The sequence below is a fragment of the Rhamphochromis longiceps genome, linkage group LG7, assembly GCF_057381845.1.
Source record: "Rhamphochromis longiceps isolate RC_006_pf linkage group LG7, R_longiceps_female_GT1.1, whole genome shotgun sequence".
NCBI classification, from domain to species: domain Eukaryota; kingdom Metazoa; phylum Chordata; class Actinopteri; order Cichliformes; family Cichlidae; genus Rhamphochromis; species Rhamphochromis longiceps.
In genome coordinates this window covers 57055659-57073725 of record NC_140563.1, presented here as the reverse complement: position 1 = coordinate 57073725, position 18067 = coordinate 57055659, and the positions used below count along the sequence as shown (strand labels likewise).

At 39.4% G+C, this 18067-nt stretch overlaps 1 protein-coding gene across 1 annotated transcript in view; it reads left to right on the top strand.

Moving 5' to 3' along the window:
* pitpnm2 (phosphatidylinositol transfer protein, membrane-associated 2) overlaps positions 1 to 14391 on the top strand; it is a 62409-nt gene extending 48018 nt beyond the window's left edge. The window contains exons 17-28 of the mRNA XM_085414496.1: positions 155 to 325; positions 445 to 585; positions 1501 to 1662; positions 1766 to 2044; positions 3599 to 3747; positions 3987 to 4103; positions 5336 to 5452; positions 5552 to 5700; positions 5787 to 5936; positions 6722 to 6905; positions 6992 to 7120; positions 7340 to 14391. Of these exons, the coding sequence (XP_085270622.1) occupies positions 155 to 325; positions 445 to 585; positions 1501 to 1662; positions 1766 to 2044; positions 3599 to 3747; positions 3987 to 4103; positions 5336 to 5452; positions 5552 to 5700; positions 5787 to 5936; positions 6722 to 6905; positions 6992 to 7120; positions 7340 to 7708 (2117 nt within the window). The 3' untranslated portion in view covers positions 7709 to 14391. The remainder of the gene's footprint in view (positions 1 to 154; positions 326 to 444; positions 586 to 1500; positions 1663 to 1765; positions 2045 to 3598; positions 3748 to 3986; positions 4104 to 5335; positions 5453 to 5551; positions 5701 to 5786; positions 5937 to 6721; positions 6906 to 6991; positions 7121 to 7339) is intronic.
* The last annotated feature ends 3676 nt before the right edge of the window (positions 14392 to 18067 follow it).

Genomic DNA, 18067 nt, shown 5'->3' with positions numbered 1-18067 from the left:
CGATGATGTGAGAACTGCATCAATGTAACTCAGTAAAACTGTAATGTATTTTCCAGCCTACTATCTAAACTTATAGTTTGTATACACAGTGTCCCGTGTTACTAGTCACACCAGTCTGTTTATTTAAAACTTCTTGCTGTGTTTCCTGCTCTAGTGTCGGCGCTGCGTCCAGCCTGCCAGCAGGTTTACAACATGTTTCATCCAGCTGACCCCTCCGCCTCTCGTCTTGAGCCTCTCCTAGACAAGAGGTTCTACCTGCTGCCTCCCTGTAGCGTCTCCCGCTATCAGCGCTTTCCTCTGGGTGATGGACATTCGGCTCTCTTGGGTGAGTTGACACACACGCAAACACAGACAAAAAAGAAAGGCACACTTCCTGAGACATTTTGCTGCAGAACTTTATGTAATACAAGTTGTTGACTTTTTTTTACCCCTTGTCTGGCTTAGTTGAAACTGTGCAAAGTAACCCCCAGCTTCTGATAGAGTCTGGCAGTACAGCATCACATCGGAACCAGGAAAGCACTGTCAGTGAGACCTGCATCCCTGTGCCTGTCCTCAACTGGCAGACCTCCCAGAGCAACACAGAGAGTGTGTATTTGTTCTCTTTATCTCCTTTATCCTGTTATTATTATTTTTCTAATGTGGTCTGGATTTGGTTAAAACTAGAGCTTCTAACAATATAGGATTTTTTAAAGACCATTACTGATACAGATGGAAAAAATACAATATTCCAGTATATTGGCTGGTTCATCTGTTGATGTTTATGGCTCTTTCATAAACATCAACAGATTTCCCTAACATTAGTTATGGCTCAGTTGCTTTTTTTGTTTGTGGGGTTCAAAACACCTGTTTTGCCAACAGGGAAGTTGCAGAGTAAGGTAAACCCCTAAAATAATATTGAGAAAACCCCAACAATCATACAACCTTTTATGAGTAAGCACCTATTGACAGTGGGGAGAAAAAAAAAGTCAATTTTAACAGGAAGAAATATCCAACAGAACCAAACTAGAACCAAACAGCCATCTGCTGCGGGTAAACCTGTATTTACCCACTGAATTCATTTTGAGGTTCTATTATTTGATTAGCGAGCTGGTTGCAGTTTTATCATTTTGGTTCACTCTAATGACTCTAATTTTTCTGCCACTTCAGACTCCTGTCTCTTCTCAGACAAATTAAGCACTAAAAAGCGATTTTACACTAACTGCTCAGCAGCAAATAGCAGAGTTCTTTGACTATTGGGTAAAAATAGTGGAACATGCAGTAGCTAAGCAGGAAGATATCTGGAGGAAACCAAAAACAGAGTTAAAAGAGTGAACGTGAGACTTAAATTTATCAAATGGTTAAAACTCAAAAGGTAACATGTTGTATTTACAACTTGTTTCTCCTTGCATGAGTGATTAAAAATATCATTATTTTATATTGGTGTTTGAATTATTCATAATCATAGAAATAATTGATCATATGTGAATAAAGAATATGACTATAACTCCTCTTTATTCGCAGTGGATACCCTTCACTCCCATACTCTTGTTGATGGTCAGCATCCATCATCAACATCACCAGGGATTCCTCACCTTCGCTGCACCCGTAGAGCCAGTGAGGCCAGCATAGCCAGCCAGGTGTCAGGCTTAGCTGACTCTTACACCGCCTCCAACATCGCTACGAGTAAGCTGACCTCTGACATTGTGTCTCTGACCTAATTTTTGGTCCAGAAGCTGGAAGTTTACATGTTGACATTCTCATTTCCTCCCTCCAAACATCCTCTTAGCAAGCAAATGTGAAGTGACCCACACTAAAAGGCCCAGTCTGCTGTCACAGCTGCATCTACCCTACCATAGATTTGCCTCTCGGAGCACACCGCCTCAGTTGCGCAAGAAAATTCGTCAGGTTTTTCCGAGATCCAACGGTGTGGAGTCCGAGCACAGCTCGGACGTTAGCTCTGACATGACTTCTGACATGACCTCTGACCTCACTGATGTTACGTCTGACATCACTGACATCAGCTCGGCACCCCCGTCGCCCAGGGTGCTGAAGAACATAGAGAAAGGTACCCTGGGAGCTGTAGTAAGAGGACCTTGAGGGAAGGATGCTACAATCTGTATTCATTCCCTGTGTTCTTTCCTTCCTCCTCTGGCTTCTTCCTTTCTCTCAGATAGTACTCCCAAGTAGTTACAGTAATTACACTGGAGGTCCATAATCCTTCTTGTGAGCCTTTCTGAACTTAATTCCTTGAGAACCACTGTTTTCTTGTCCTGGTGGTGATTCCCAATCAGGCTTACTTGTACCTCAGTAGCTACTTTTGGTGTTGGCAAAAAAATCTCAAAAAATATATACTGATGTTTTATGACACGATGGATTTTGATATTAAATATGGTCTAAGTTTTAAATAAGAAGGTCAGTGTACTATATGTGTAAGTGATCCCTGTGAGCCTAAAGCTTCAGATTGCTCTAAAGACTTTCCCCTTGCTGCTACATCTATATGACATCACTGAGAGCAGATATTGCTAATGTGATCATCTCAGGCACGCAGAAGCCCCACCCACCTGTTGATCACACCTTCTGGTTGCGAGATGCAGCCAGTCAAAAGAAAGTTATCTCAAACAAAGCGTGAAGGAAATTAAACACTTTGTTTAAGTAAATTCAGATGCTTTAGCATTATGAATCATGGATACACTAGTAGTGGCTACAAATAAATCTGTGGAGATAAAAATGAGCGTAAGAGATCCCATTTATGTGGGAAAATAAAACAGCCCAAATAGTAGTAAAAATTGATGTGTACTAATTTATTTCTATAAGCGCTAACTAAATTCATCATATCAAATAAATTGCTGTATCCAAGTCATATATTGCAGTTTAGGGATATTAACAGTTCATAGATAAAACAGTGGACAAATACAAGTCGTGGATAATAATAATAATGGACTGCATTCATATAGCGCTTTTCGAGACCCTCAAAGCGCTTTACAATTCCACTATTCATTCACTCTCATACACTGGTGGAGGCAAGCTACAGTTGTAGCCACAGCTGCCCTGGGGCAGACTGGCAGAAGCGAGGCTGCCATATCGCGCCATCGGCCCCTCTGGCCATCACCAGTAGGTGGGTGAAGTGTCTTGCCCAAGGACACAACGACCGAGACTGTCTGAGCCGGGTCTCGAACCGGCAACCTTCAGATTACAAGACGAACTGCCAACTCTTGAGCCGCGATCGCCCTAAACAGTAACAACAGTAACAACAAACATTTTTTTACTTTTGCAACACAAAGAATGGACGAATTGCTTCACTACAGTTAATCACACGTGTCTTTTAAAATATCGTAGAGTTTAAAATAGCATTCATTGGGATCATGTTTGGAACACACTGTGGTATCGGTGGAGGGATATTTGAGGGCTTTGGGGATATATCAGTCAAAAAGGTTGGGAACCACTGCATTACAAGAAAAAAAGAGAGGGAACAGTGTGCACTTCAAACCTTTCTACTACTCACCACTGTCCAGTTTTAACCTAGCCCTAGTGCCTCTTAGTCAAACCTTCAGTGAAAAACACTAACTAAAATCAGCACAGTGGACGTTCTGACTGTCTGTTTTTCCCCTCACTGCTGTAGTTGCCTCTCGGTGGTGGGGCAGTAAGAGGATGGACTATGCTCTTTACTGTCCTGATGCCCTGACAGCCTTTCCAACCGTGGCTCTGCCTCATCTTTTCCATGCCTCCTACTGGGAATCGACGGACGTTGTCTCATTTATACTCAGACAGGTTCTCTTTCAATTGATTTTATTTCTTTGATTTGTAATCACTAAAGTGTTTTAAGTTGCATAGTTCCAGGGATGATAATCTCAGTCATTGCTTTTTTAAAATTAAATATAAGACTCCATTCCTTTACAGAAAATTTGGTACAATAGGTTCACCATGCTTTCTACATTTCTTTTTTCCCCCATAAACATTAAAGAGAACAGAATATATGTGATTAATGTTAATTTCATTTCCTGTTGCAGGTAATGAGACATGAGAATTCTGGTGTTTTGGAGCTGGATGGTAAAGAAGTGTCTGAATTTACTCCTTCAAAACCTCGGGAGAAGTGGCTTCGAAAGAGGACTCATGTTAAAATTCGGGTAAGAGGTCTTTATGGTATCTCCACCTGACAGAGGCAATGCTGAACTTTTAAGATGTGGATACAAAAGAGAGATTTTTGACTTAAAGTATCTCTGTTATATTTTCGGAGGGCATAGGTTTGGCTTTAGAAGTATTTCAGCAGCAGCAAAAAATGACACAAAGGGAGAAAAATGGATGTTTTATTTACCTGAAAGGCAAATTTACAAAGAAAATCTGAATTTCTAATGATCCAAACTTTGGAGACCTCAACATCGTTCCCTAAAAGACTAATTTATCATCAGAAAATGTCATGCCACACATACTAGAGCCATCAATTTATCCATTTTCTTCTGCTTGTCCAATTAAGGGTCATGGGGGGAGCCTATCCTAGCTACCATAAGGCGAGAGCCAGGAAACCCCCAGAACAGATCGCCGGCCTGTCACAGGGCCGACACTGAGAGACAGGCAGCCATTGTCATACTGTTCACGTTCACATCTAGTTCACATCCAACTTTAATTAACCTACCCGATTAACTTAACCCCACTTACATGCTAAGCATAAAACATTTGAAATAATGCCAAGCTAAATTTGTTCCAACTAAATATTAGATTATCATTGCTTTCTTTTGACAAGGCTGTGTATAAGTTATTGTTAAAGATTAAGCACGTTTTTTGATTTTCATACTTCAGATATCTGTTAGTTACTAGCATATCTACCAAGAAAATATTTCCTCTCTAAACATTTAATAGAATAGAATAGAATAGAATAGAATAGAATAGAATAGAATAGAATAGCCCATAGCCCTGCATAAGATATAAGCAGCAAGACATAAGTAGAGGATTTCAGTTATTCTGGAAAAAAAGGTGTCCAAAAAGTCCTTGAAGACGATACGGTAGTCCCAAAGGTGCCAAAGAGGCATTTCACAGGACAAACAATTTAGGAAAAAAGCACCTCTAATGAGCTGATTAACATTTCAGTCAAGTTCTCGTCATCTCATTTTGGCAGCAAAAACAGTAAGAGAAGTCTCAAGAGAGACTTTAGAGAATTGAAACTGATTTCCGCCTTTTTTTTGTTTTGTTTTGTTTTGTTTTGTTTTGATTTTGTTTAATTTCTGTTGTATATATGTAATCATTTATATTTGAATCTTAGTTGCCTTTATGATAAAGAACACTGGAAAACCAAATAAAGAGATTTGAAAAAAAAAAAGAAAAAAAAGAAAGAAACTGATTTCCTGTTTTGGTTGCTTCTCAGAATGTGACAGCTAATCATCGCGTGAATGACGCCGTGTTCACAGAGGATGGAGTGCAGACACTGACGGGACGTTTCATGTATGGTCCTCTGGACATGGTCACATTAACTGGAGAAAAGGTAATGACTGACATGTTTGGCTGTTAGGAACAACAACAAAAAAGAGATGGTTTGTATTCAAGCCATGTTTTGTTTTTGTTTTTTTTCTTTTTCTTGCAGATTGACATTCACATCATGACCCAGCCTCCCTCTGGAGAGTGGGTGTACTTTGACACGGAGCTCACTAACAACAGTGGACGTGTCTCTTATGTAATTCCAGAGAGCAAGAGGCTGGGTATCGGGGTATATCCTGTCAAAATGGTGGTCAGGTATGCTGAGTTGTAGTTATTTCACAAGGAGAGACGCATACATGTATGAATTTCATCATATTTACCAGTCGCTGTTTCTCTAATAGGGGCGACCACACATTTGCAGACAGCTATCTTACTATTGTACCACGAGGAACAGAGTTTGTTGTATTCAGCATTGACGGGTCATTTGCTGCCAGCGTCTCAATAATGGGGAGTGACCCTAAGGTTCGAGCAGGGGCTGTGGATGTGGTAAGGTAAGGAGAACACCAGCATGCTTGGTAGGAATACTACTCTGCAGTAATATATAGTGTAAAACGTCTAGATAGTACAAATCAAAGTTGTGGACACAAACAAAAACTCCGTGGCAAAGACCAAAACAGATTGTTGTGGAATGTTGTCTTGGCAACTTGTTCTCCATACTTCATGGTGGAAAATGCATATGCAGATATGAGCAGTTCACTTTCTCTGCATCTCACATGGAGCCACATATCTCACATTTGAATCTGGTCTAAAGTCTGCCCCTTTTGTATGTTAGTAAGTTAGAAGAAGCAACACAAGAATTGCTTCTCTAGGTCAAAAACATCACACAATGCAAAACATTCCTCTCCACAGTGAAGGCATAAATGGATAAATGACCACAAACACATGGTCTACTTGCTGCATGGACAAAGGTACTGAGGCTGGGGTTCTCCACTCTCTCAGCTCAGGTACTTGCAGGACTAATTGTTGTGTGGAGCTTACACATTACTGTTACAGCCAAAGGTGAAAGTTTTGAAAAATGTAAAATTGAAAAACACATTTTCTTTCACACATTTTTAATTCCATATATGTTATTTTATAGTTTTCTTCTAAACTATTGAGAATAAATACTACCCCCCTGGTATTTGTAGTTTTTACATGTGCTGCATCTTGGGAATATTTATGTGAAGTAATGGCAGAATATTGATTTTCTGAACAACATATCACTCCCTTTTAGCATGGAAGTCAGCTAATCCAAACGCGACTCCTTCTCAGGATTTTTATTCTTTATTGTTTGCAGGTACTGGCAGGACTTGGGCTATCTGATAGTGTATGTCACAGGTCGTCCTGACATGCAGAAGCAGCGTGTTGTTGCCTGGCTCTCCCAGCATAACTTCCCTAATGGCATCGTCTCATTCTGCGACGGCCTGGTACATGACCCTCTCCGACACAAGGCCAACTTCCTCAAAACCCTCATCAACGAGGTAAGTGAGGGCAGGGAGAGTCTGGAATAGCAATGCAGCAAAATCCTTCCAATGTCTAAAAGTTTAAACTCTTTGTATTTGATTAGGCCAACATGAGGATATTTGCTGCCTATGGCTCCACCAAGGACATATCAGTGTACACTTCTATTGGCCTGCCTCCATCTCATATCTACATAGTGGGAAGGCCCACGAAGAAAATGCAGCACCAGTGCCAGGTCTGATAGTAAATAATTGTGGTACATTATGAATTAGTTCACAATGAAACTATTTTATCTGAGTGGGTGTACAGCTGTAAAATAGTTTCATTGTGAACTAATTAGGCCATGAATATTTTACATGATTAATCGCTGAGTGTTTAGGGTCTGTCAGGGGACCTTCTGTCTGTGCATTGATGCTGAGTAAACCCAGTTTAATTGACTGTTAATCTGTTCCAGTTCATCCTGGATGGCTATGCTTCCCACCTATCTCAGCTGGAGTACAACCAAAGGTCTCGCCCTGCCAAGACCGCCAGTACCCGTATGGTCCTCCGGAAGGGCAGCTTTGCTCTGGGCACAGCTGGAGGAGACTTCCTCCGGAAACGGAACCACATCTTTCGCACCATCTCCTCTCAGCAGCCTGGAGGGTCGGGGTCATGCTCACCCAGCCAGCCCAGCCGGACTGAGCGCACGCTCAGCCAGTGTGAAGTGGAGCGCGATAGAGGGGTCACAGCAGCAGCACAGAGGAGTATGAGTATAGCTGGGGGGTGCTGGGGGCGCAGCAGCAGCACCAAGGAGGGCAGTGTAGGCTTACATGGCCCCAAGTAATGTTTAAATAAAAGCTTTGGTATAAAGGACCCTGGCCGAGCCACTATGATCTCTGGACTAAGATAAAAGATAGAAAGGTGAAGAAAAGATGGGAGTGTGTGGATGATGGGGTTGTGGAAGGAATAGACAGATGGTTCAGCATAAATAACCCATAATTAATAGAGATTAGGAAGGAGCGATAAGTAGGGATCTGTCCAGGAGGAGTGGACTAATCAGGCCAAGTGGGATCTAGAGAACAAAACAGTTCTGTAGCATGACTCTTTTACAGTAATACTTTTATAGGATATACCACTATTTAAAAAAATGACAAAGGAAGGATTAAAAAAAGAAATTGTAAGCCTTAAACTAATCTCGTCTAACGGGAAACCCTCCCTTCTCCTTTCCAAACAACATAAACATTTACACTCATGAGCTCAGGACAAACTGCAGAGCCAGATTGATCTTCAGACAGTCAACCATGGGACTGAGGCTAAGTTCGTTTGGCAACCGTGGCAAAGGGCCAGTGATTTACACTTGAGTTTCTTTTCCACTGTTTTGGAACACAGCAGTGACTGGCAATAAGTATAGAAAACCCTCATGATGCAAAAACAGAAAAGCAAATCTATCAAAAAGTAAGTAGAGACCAAAAAACAGAAAGGCAAATCTAACAAAAAGTAAGGAGAGACCAAATGGAGACCTTACTGTAAAGGATCTGTTCATCCAAACTCTACCAAAAGAGATCATATTAGTAGCTATTTTAACTAGCCACAGCATGTTAGTGTAAACAAAATCCATCCAGAAGGTTGTTAGGTTAGATGCTTTAGTTACTCTCTTCCCATTTCTTACCAACAGCCTGTCAGCTGGCTTCATAAAGAATTCTCCAATTTCATTTTACTCCACCCTATTTATCTGGCTGGTACTTTTTGGTTTTATTTGTCCAGAAGTATCTAAACATTAAGATGATGTAAATGTAGGTGGAAGTATTTTCTGTCATGAAAATGTACCTGAGAGTCTGCCAGGGTCCAAACTCTCTTTGTTACCACCTAAAATCACCATGCTAACAAGCTAAACTAGATTAGAAAAAAAGCTTGTAGCATTGTTACTGGAGAAATGATAGCATGAGAATGCTAGCATTGAGTTAAGTGTAATGGACCACAAACGAATTACCTTCATGGTATTGTGCTGGCAGAGATTTTAAAAGAATCTCTAAATTTTCTATTTTTAGATACCAAAAGATATGAATAAAGAAATGTGTATTTTGGATGAATTGATCCTTTGAACAATAAGGGCTGGATTTGTGAAATATACTGTATCACAGAGGAAAGTACTTGTCGTCTTAGTCACAGATCAGTCCTTTTCATGCTTCTTAAAACATACTGATAGCAGGTCGGCCATTCAGTTTTCATTCCACCCTGTGTGAAACTCTGTAGTATTTTCTGTTTCCGTGTGGCCTCTGGGCCATCCAAGGCCTTAATATCCCACAAGACACTTTCTTTGCAGAGGAGACGGAAAGCAGAAAAACAGGGCATGCAGCATCAAAGCAACAACTGAGACTCTGTACAGTCCACAGCAACTATCCCTTTATTTATATATATATCTATATATATATTCATCTGCTTGCAATACCTCAGATCCACCTGCTGGTGGTGTTTTGTTTCCCATAGTTGCTGCTGCTGGGAGACACTTTTGTGGTGTTTCCTGAGTATTTGCTCTTTTTTCTCATAGGATATAATGCAGGCTGGACCTGGAGCCTGTTTCATTTCAGACTGAACTGGAAGGGAGAGCTTTCACTCACAAAGATGTTTCAGTATTTGTACCAAATGGACTAAAGAATGAGCCGAAGTGATTCAGCTCGAATGTTGAAATGACTGAATTATCAGTGTGTGTGAAGTATGGGAGATGAGTCCCATTGGCCTCTCTTTCCCTTTAAAGAAGATGAAGCCACCTCACATCTCTGACCCAAATCCAAAAAAAACAAAAACTATGGGCACATATGGGCTCTTTATATAATAGGTAAAAACATTTACAGGTATGATAAATGAAAAAGTCAGGTGCCTGTGTGAACACTGAAACAGTAAAACTAGCCATGAAGACATACCCTACACAATGTGCTTCCAGTTTAGGTGATAGTGGGCAGAATCCACTATGCTTATTTTTGGCAAATGTTAACAACTAAACAACATCTCTCGAAAAATTGTTGTGTTCAGGGTGTTCTACTAAGGGCTGCACAAAACTGAATGACAAGACCTTTTAATTTATACCTTTAAAATGATCCAAATTCAGTCAATAGGAGCTAAAAAAAAGTTTAAAAAAAAGTGTTTATGCAGATAATTCAAAAAAGGCCATATACTTGATTTTTAAAATCAACCCTTCTTATATTGCAATAGAATTGTTTTAATATAGCTAGTTTTTAAAGTTATTCATTTTTATACACACCCTGTAATAATTTGACTTGACCTGACACAAAGATGAAATTTAAAACCTTGGAAATTATTTACTTTACTCTTTTAAGCCAGATTTTCAAAATAATATTTATAATATTAATAACAAGCATAAATTCTAATGTGTTTTTGCATGAACTGGAAGTCTAAGTCTAAACAAATGATACGTAGTTCTACATGCTTGGTATAGACTTAAATAATTATAACTACAACAGTTTCAGTGTTCAGATGAGCATATGGCTATTTCTGAAGCATGAAAAATTGTGAATCTGTCCTTTAAGCCTTCGTGTATGGATGTATGGAGCAGCCGCACTGCTTGTCACCCTCATTTTACTATGCTGTTATTTCACATGCCCAGTTTCCACACTACACAAGAGTGCTTCTATTTCCAGTCTGTGTGATCCAGACCGTCTTGAACCCACCACAAAAGCCAAAATCATTCTCTAATACTGTAGTTAATCAACGGCATAACCTCATTATCCTTTTTTGCACTAGTTTACAGTGGAATATACTGTAGTTACCATCTCATTTTGCTGCATTCGAACACCTCTGTAGTGCATGACATTTTTTATTTATGTCAGGATATGATATATGTGCTGGTATGCATACGTCTGTACATTTGGTCACAATATGAAAATGATGTACGTATATGTGCCAAATAGTTAACAAGGAACTCTACAGAAGTCTTTAGACCAGGAGTTTTCAAAGTCTGATATTGTGCTCCCCCCCTGATGCATATCCATGCCCACACTCTGTGTTCTCTTAACAGGCATATTTTTCTGTTTGGTGGATGATTATTCTCAAAGCTTTGGAACTACAGTAACTGTAATTCTTTAAAAATTTGTGCAATCTAATGTAGACTCCTGAAGTTTACCTTTAAAAGCGCACTTTTCCTTCTTATGTTATGTTATCTTACAATAACATGACATACAGAAACCTGATTTCTTTGTGCTATTGGCTACATACACAGCACACCCAGAAATATCCTCCTGAGAAGCGAGGAAAAAACAATCTTTCTATTGAACTTTTTTGTGATTTCCTTCCTCTTTGGAGATAAAAAACAAAACCCATGAAATATCAATGGAAATCCCAGAATGTCATATATGTAGGTTAGCTCAAATAAGTCAAAAACAGATGTCCATTACAGAGGACACATAAATGAATGGGCTGGTTCTCAGGTGGATATAACTCTCAGATAATCAGTACTGCTCCTCAGCAAGCTTCCAGCAGTTGGGCAGTCAGAAGAAAGGGGGGTTTTGGGCAGGGACACCTTAAATGGACAAACAGGATCTTCTAGTTGTGAAGCAACAGTACTTACTGCTCTACTACTGTGCCACCACACTGCAAGAGGTGTCTCTTCAAATCCATTTCCTAATTTTCCTACTATCTACTGCTGTCTTTGTTTTCATTTGGTTTCAGAGGTGCAAAATGAGAAAGATTTCAAGTTTAAAATCTTCTTTTTACTGAGTAGAAAAGGCTTTTTTGTTGTTGTTGGTTAACCCAGATACTTAGAAGACTCATTGAGGAATCCAGAAAATCATTTAGAACAATGGTGACTGATTTTTAAAGGAATGTAATTAGCTTTGTGACTTGACTACATGCTGATATCTGAGAAGCACAGACTATAGCTAGAGGATTAGGAGTTTTTCTTATTTTTGTTTCTTTTCTTTAAAAAACAAAAGAAAACTTTTTTTCTTTTTTTTTTTCTTTTTTAAGATTTTGGCCCCATTAAAAGCATTTTAGCAATTGTCTTAGCTATTAGCTCTTCCTGTTTGCACTGTACCCATGAAGAACTGTCTGCTTATTAGTCATGGGTACTGGATATAGCAATGTCTTCTGAAAGTCTATGGCCCATTGAATCTAAAGATACATATATCACATAGATCCACTCATTTTTAACTTGGAAATTAAAGGGCCAAAAAAGACAACTAGTTCTTCCTGTTGCTCTCAAACACCTCTGTGCACCTGTACAATCCACCTGACACAGATGGGAGGTTGTCATAGTTTGAAAACCTCTGATGAACACTGTATCCAGCCTTTCGTAAGAAGGGGAAGTGTGTACTGAGAGCAAACGTCTTAATGCTTTGACTGGATTTTGATTTGCTGACTACATAATATTAAATTGAATGTTGCATGTGAAAAAAAATGGGCAAAATGTTTTGACCTTGTAGAACAGAGTCTGAGCGTGCTGCCAAAACCTTGGACAATATGCTAGACTGAAAGAAGTCCTGGAGAACACTTTTCCCCATTTGGCCATTTTGGCTGCTGAGTTGAATGTCTGTCCGTCTGGATTCTGACACTGTTCAGGAGCCAAGGATGTGTCACTGTACATACTGTAAAGATATATATGTAGGAAATATAGGGTCGAGGTTTATTTATTTATTTAAGGTTCATGGCGTTACTCTGGAAATTTCAGGTGAACTATAACGGAAATATGTAGCATTTTATTTGTCATTTTGGCAATCATTGAGGTTATGGACCAACACAGGAAGCTTTTATGTTCCTACCAGTGCAATATTATTCTTCACATCACAGCAGGGGCACAATCTACCACAATTCAATCTACATGCAGTCTGAAAGCATACACGTCCATACACCACGTGCAGCTTTTTCACACCATGTGAAAACTGTTTGTATTTGAGCTGCTGTAGACATCTGCTGTCTCTTACAACAGTCAAGTATGTTTTATAGGACTATTGTACCTATTTTTCAAGCTGGAGTATTTTACAAAACCTTTGCAATATAACTCGAGACATTTTTCTCAGGCAGCAGTAGGTGCATGGAAAAGTAAAAGCCCTTAACAGAAAACAATATTTAACAAACTGTTGCATTTTGTCTAATCCAACTTAAAATTACATAACCTACACTGGTAAGAATAATAAATGAACTCTTCTCCACTATGTCTTTACAATTAAACTGAACACTTACATATAAAAACAAAAACAAACAGCAGAATATATTTCCTGTAATCACAATTATTGCCACTTTGGGATAAGAATGATTAAATATAGAGACCTACATCTTTAGTTTTAAAAAGTGCATTATTAGTTTGTGGTTTCACTTTCTAATAACACACCCTTTGTGAAAGGGTAAACATTATTGTATGCTGAATAAGTCACTGGACATGTTAGTCCAAAGAGACCACTTTTCATTTCAGTCTATGAGATGACTGCTCAGTTTAGCTTTAATGCTGACACTGTGAAAAATGTTAGCACCCACTGTTGCTTCTATGAACAGCATTTTAGCAAACTAATTATTTGGCACTTATTGAAAATTCATGTGTTTAAAACCTTCCTACATTTTCTAAAGCCAATAAAAGTATTTGTAATGACTTCTGTAAACTCATACCTGAAACATGTATGTATTGTACTGAAGACGTACAGTCATGTAAAAGGAAAGCATGCCTCCTGATTAAAGTTCTTAATTGATGACTATTTAGTATTTATAATAGGATTACAAATGTTTTTAAAAGCCATTATAAGTGAAACAAAGCTGCCAAATAAAAGTCGGTTTTGATTAATATCTTTAAATGAATAAATCTTTTAGAAAAGGCTCCTTATTAGAACGTGGGACTGACAATTTATTGATGTCCAGCTTTAGCACCATATCATATTTTGTATGTACACATCTGAAATATAATGCCACAGATGCTGTAGGACCGTGACAAAGTGTATAGTGGCAATAATTAATATACACTTTCAATATATGCATAGTATGGGATTAGAGTCACATGCACAAAATTTATTTTAACATCATCTAGTTTTTATAAGCACCCCTATAAACACTTAATGGTTTATAACACATTAAAATGTAGCTCTACACATTGATTTATTATATTTGTAGCAATTTTAATTGCCCTGTAACCATTACGGCATCATTAATTCTTGCTTTATGTGTGATTTCCATTTGTTTTACTTTTTTTTTTTTTATAATTCCAGGAATAGACAAACACTTTGTATCTGCTTACAGTTACATTATTGCATCGTTAAATGTTTATATACTGCTTATATTTGCTAGGAAAGGGTGGCATAAAATAGTACTTCTCTGCGCCATGTTAGCTGTTGCATAGATTGTCATTACCCATTTTATATGTTTTAACTGATTCTTTGATCCATGACACCGACAGCCAGTAACTAAGATGCCACATGTACTTAATTAGGGACACCAGAATTACTTTTCCAAGTGATTTAGACTCACATTTTCAGTAGGTACAGATGTGTCGTTGTTCATACAGTATGTGTTCAGCACTCACCATTATCCTCTGTACTGTGGAATAAATATAATTGGATGATAAATTACCATGTGTTTGTGTGTTCTTTTTAGCCTAGTCTTAAACGTTTACATACAATTATGTGGAATGCCTAAAAAAAAAAAAAAAAGTATAAATCCGGGACTTACTACCAGCTGAGGAGTGAGATCCCACTGTGATGCCTGAAGCACAGTGTTTCAAGCACTGATGTCTTTGTATTTAGAAATAGGAAGCACCGAGTGAGAGGTACATGTAGATCTGGGTCTAACTTTGAGTTTGTTAACTCTGCAATCGGCAACTCTGAGTTTTTTTTTGTTCCAGAACAACTAATCAGCTTTGGAGCAGACACTGCAAGGCTTGTAAAGTAGCGACTAGTCAATCACAAGTTTGGCTCATCCAAATGTGTACTTTGCTTTCTCCGCCTCTAATGGGTCCATAAAGAACAAAATAAACACGTTGTATTCAATAAGACTTGAAACTAGCAACTGAGACTTGAAATCATCAAGAAAAGTATTTACTGAGGATACACATCAAAGGAGCCAAGTGACTTTGGACTTCTATGCAAGTTCTTTTTGTAACCAGAGGCCCACTGCTGGTTACTAGAAAACAGATGTGGTATCAAGTTACACACATACAAAGCACAGGTCTTGAACTTCATGTAGCTCAACTGCAATAAACTGAGTTTACAGCAGTCATTTTGATAATAAATACTAATAAAATTAATCTAGGCTTACAATTAATCTAGGCCTGAGATGTACCTCTAACCTGGCGTCTTCGGCCCGGAGGGCATTATTAAATGTTAGGTTGTTGATGAACAGGGGTGGAGGACTTGCGGTGGTCTTTAGGAATAAATTCCGGATACAGCAGCTGTCCCCACCTATGTTTGCTAGCTTCGAAGCACAACTATTGGAACTTGCTGGTCCCCCCCTGGCTCTTTGTGTTGTGGACTTTTATCAATGACTTTGCTGACTTTTTAGGATCTATTTGCTTAAATTATAACCGTCTTCTTATTGTTGGTGATTTTAACATTTATATCGATAGGCTTGCCAAAGACTTTCTTGTTTTAGCTCTTTTAATCTTACTCAGTGGGTAAATGCTCCAACCCACTCTAAAGGTCACACACTTGATTTGGTTTTCTCTCATGGAAAACCACATCCCAGTGTTGCTAGTGTCAGGGGAACTAGCAACACTGGGATTTCTAACCACTTTCCAGTCATTTTTGATGCTGATCTACGCAAAACTGATCTGAACCTTGGGGGCCCTCGATGCCTTGCCGGTTCATTGATTCTGGGACTGTGGCTGAACTTTCTGCGTTTTTCTCTGAATCTGTGCTCCCTGATACGGCTGGCATCACACAGTCTTTATTTGATGACTTTGCCAACTCCCTACTTGCTATATGCACCTCCATACTGGACTCTGTGGCCCCTATAAAAGTGAAATGTCCTAGAAGCTGTTCCCGACCTTGGTTAAATGACTCTACACGTGCCCTATGCCGTACCTGCTGTCAAGCTGAGAGGCGGTGGGAAAAGGATAGGCTCCAGGTGTCCCTTGATATTTTACGCAGGACGCGCTTGGAATTCCAGAAATCTGCTAAGATGGCTAAAGCGGCTGTTCTGTCAGCCATCGTTACGAATAATAGTCATAATCCACGCGTTTTATTCAATATTTTTAACTCCTTGGTTAACCCTTATCCTGAAGCATCGTGGCTAGCTTCTTCGGCTCTTTGTGAGCAGTTCTTAAATCACTTCACTGATAAAATCTCCACCTTAAGAGCCTTAAAAGCTTCGGGGATGTGCCAAGCCCCCGCTTTACGCTGCTCTATGACACTTGCTCAGTTCGAACCAGTGTCACTTCCTACCCTTAAGGGAATTAAGATAAGATAAGATAAGATAGAACTTTATTAATCCCTCGGGTGGGTTCCTCTGGGAAATTCGACTTCCAAAAAAAAGCACAGCAACGACCGAAGTTACAGTTATTGATCGTCTAAAAATCTCAAATTCTGTTCACGACATTCTCCCATCTCGCATTATTAAGGAGGGATTTAATGTAATTGGGCCTTGTATATTATCACTAATCAATCTTTCTTTGTCAATGGGTTGTGTTCCGGCTGCCTTTACACATGCCGAAGTGAAACCTGTTCTTAAAAAGCGTTCCCTAGATCACTCAAATCTCGCTAATTACAGACCTATCTCGCAACTTCCGTTCCTGTCAAAAATCCTCGAGAAGATTGTCCTATCACAACTTCAGACCTATCTGAATGAGAATAACATCTGGGATAAATTTCAAACTGGGTTTAAACTGTGCCATAGCACGGAAACAGCACTTTTGAGGGTCTTCAATGATCTTCTTTTAATTACTGACTCTGGGCGCCCCGCCGTCTTAGTTTTGTTGGACCTGTCTTCTGCTTTTGATCTGGTGGACCATAATATCCTGTTAATGAGGCTTGAACTTCTGGTTGGCATTACGGGTATGGCTCTTAGTTGGTTTAAATCCTACTTATCGGAGAGGTCCTTCTCTGTCACGATGGGTACCTACTCCTCTTCCATTGCCCTCGTTACCTCAGGGGTCTGTATTGGGTCCTATGCTATTTTCTCTATATATGTTACCCCTTTGTCGTATTATTGAAAAGTACAAACTCTCTTATCATTGCTACGCGGATGACATTCAAATTTATTTTGAATTGACTGAGGATGAAACTTCATTGATACTTCGCTTCTTCGATTATATAAGTGAAGTTAAAGACTGGCTGCTGAGCAATTCTCTTATCCTTAATACCAAGAAAACGGAAATTTTAATATTTGATAGTCATACCCCTAGAGCCCATCTAACTGGTGTCCTTGGGCCCTTCGCTGATTATCTTTCCGATTCCGCAAGTAATTTGGGTGTTTACCTGGACGGCTCCTTTAAGCTTGACAAGCATGTGTCCTCTGTTATTAAATCTTGTTTCTATCAACTTTGTTTAATTTCTAAGGCCATGCCATACTTACCACGTGAGGATCTAGAAAAGCTTATCCATTCCTTTGTCACATCCAGGTTAGACTATTGCAACTCCCTATACACTGGGCTTCATTCTGCCCTTCTTCGTAGATTGCAACTCGTCCAAAACGCCGCGGCTCGCCTTCTACCTGGTACTCGTAGGTTTGAGACAATCACCCCAATTCTCACTGGCTCCCAATTAAACACCGCATTGATTTTAAAATCTTACTGCTTACTTATAAAATCATAAATAACATTGCACCCAGCTACCTTATTGATCTCCTTAGTGTGTATACTCCCGGTAGAATGCTGAGATCGTGAGACCAATTGCTCTTGGTACAACCTAGGTCAGGGCTGAAAACCAGAGGTGACCGTGCCTTTGGTTCAGTTGCACCTAACCTCTGGAATAACCGCCCTCATACTATTTGCACATCTGACTCAATCCAGACCTTCAAGTCTTGATTGAAAACCCACCTTTTTAGCTTAGCCTTCCCGGCCTCCTAGAGCAGGCCTTTTAAGTGTTCTTTCTTGCCTTCCCCTTTCCTCTCTTTTGCCTATATTGTTTTTATCGTTAAGTCTTGCTTGCTTATCTGCGTGCTTGTATGCTTGGTTAATCAATGCCAGCCATCTGCTAGCTTATCTGCATTTGTATTTTACTACTGTTTTATTGGATTATGTGAAGCATTTTGGCTACCTCTGGTTTTAAATGTGCTA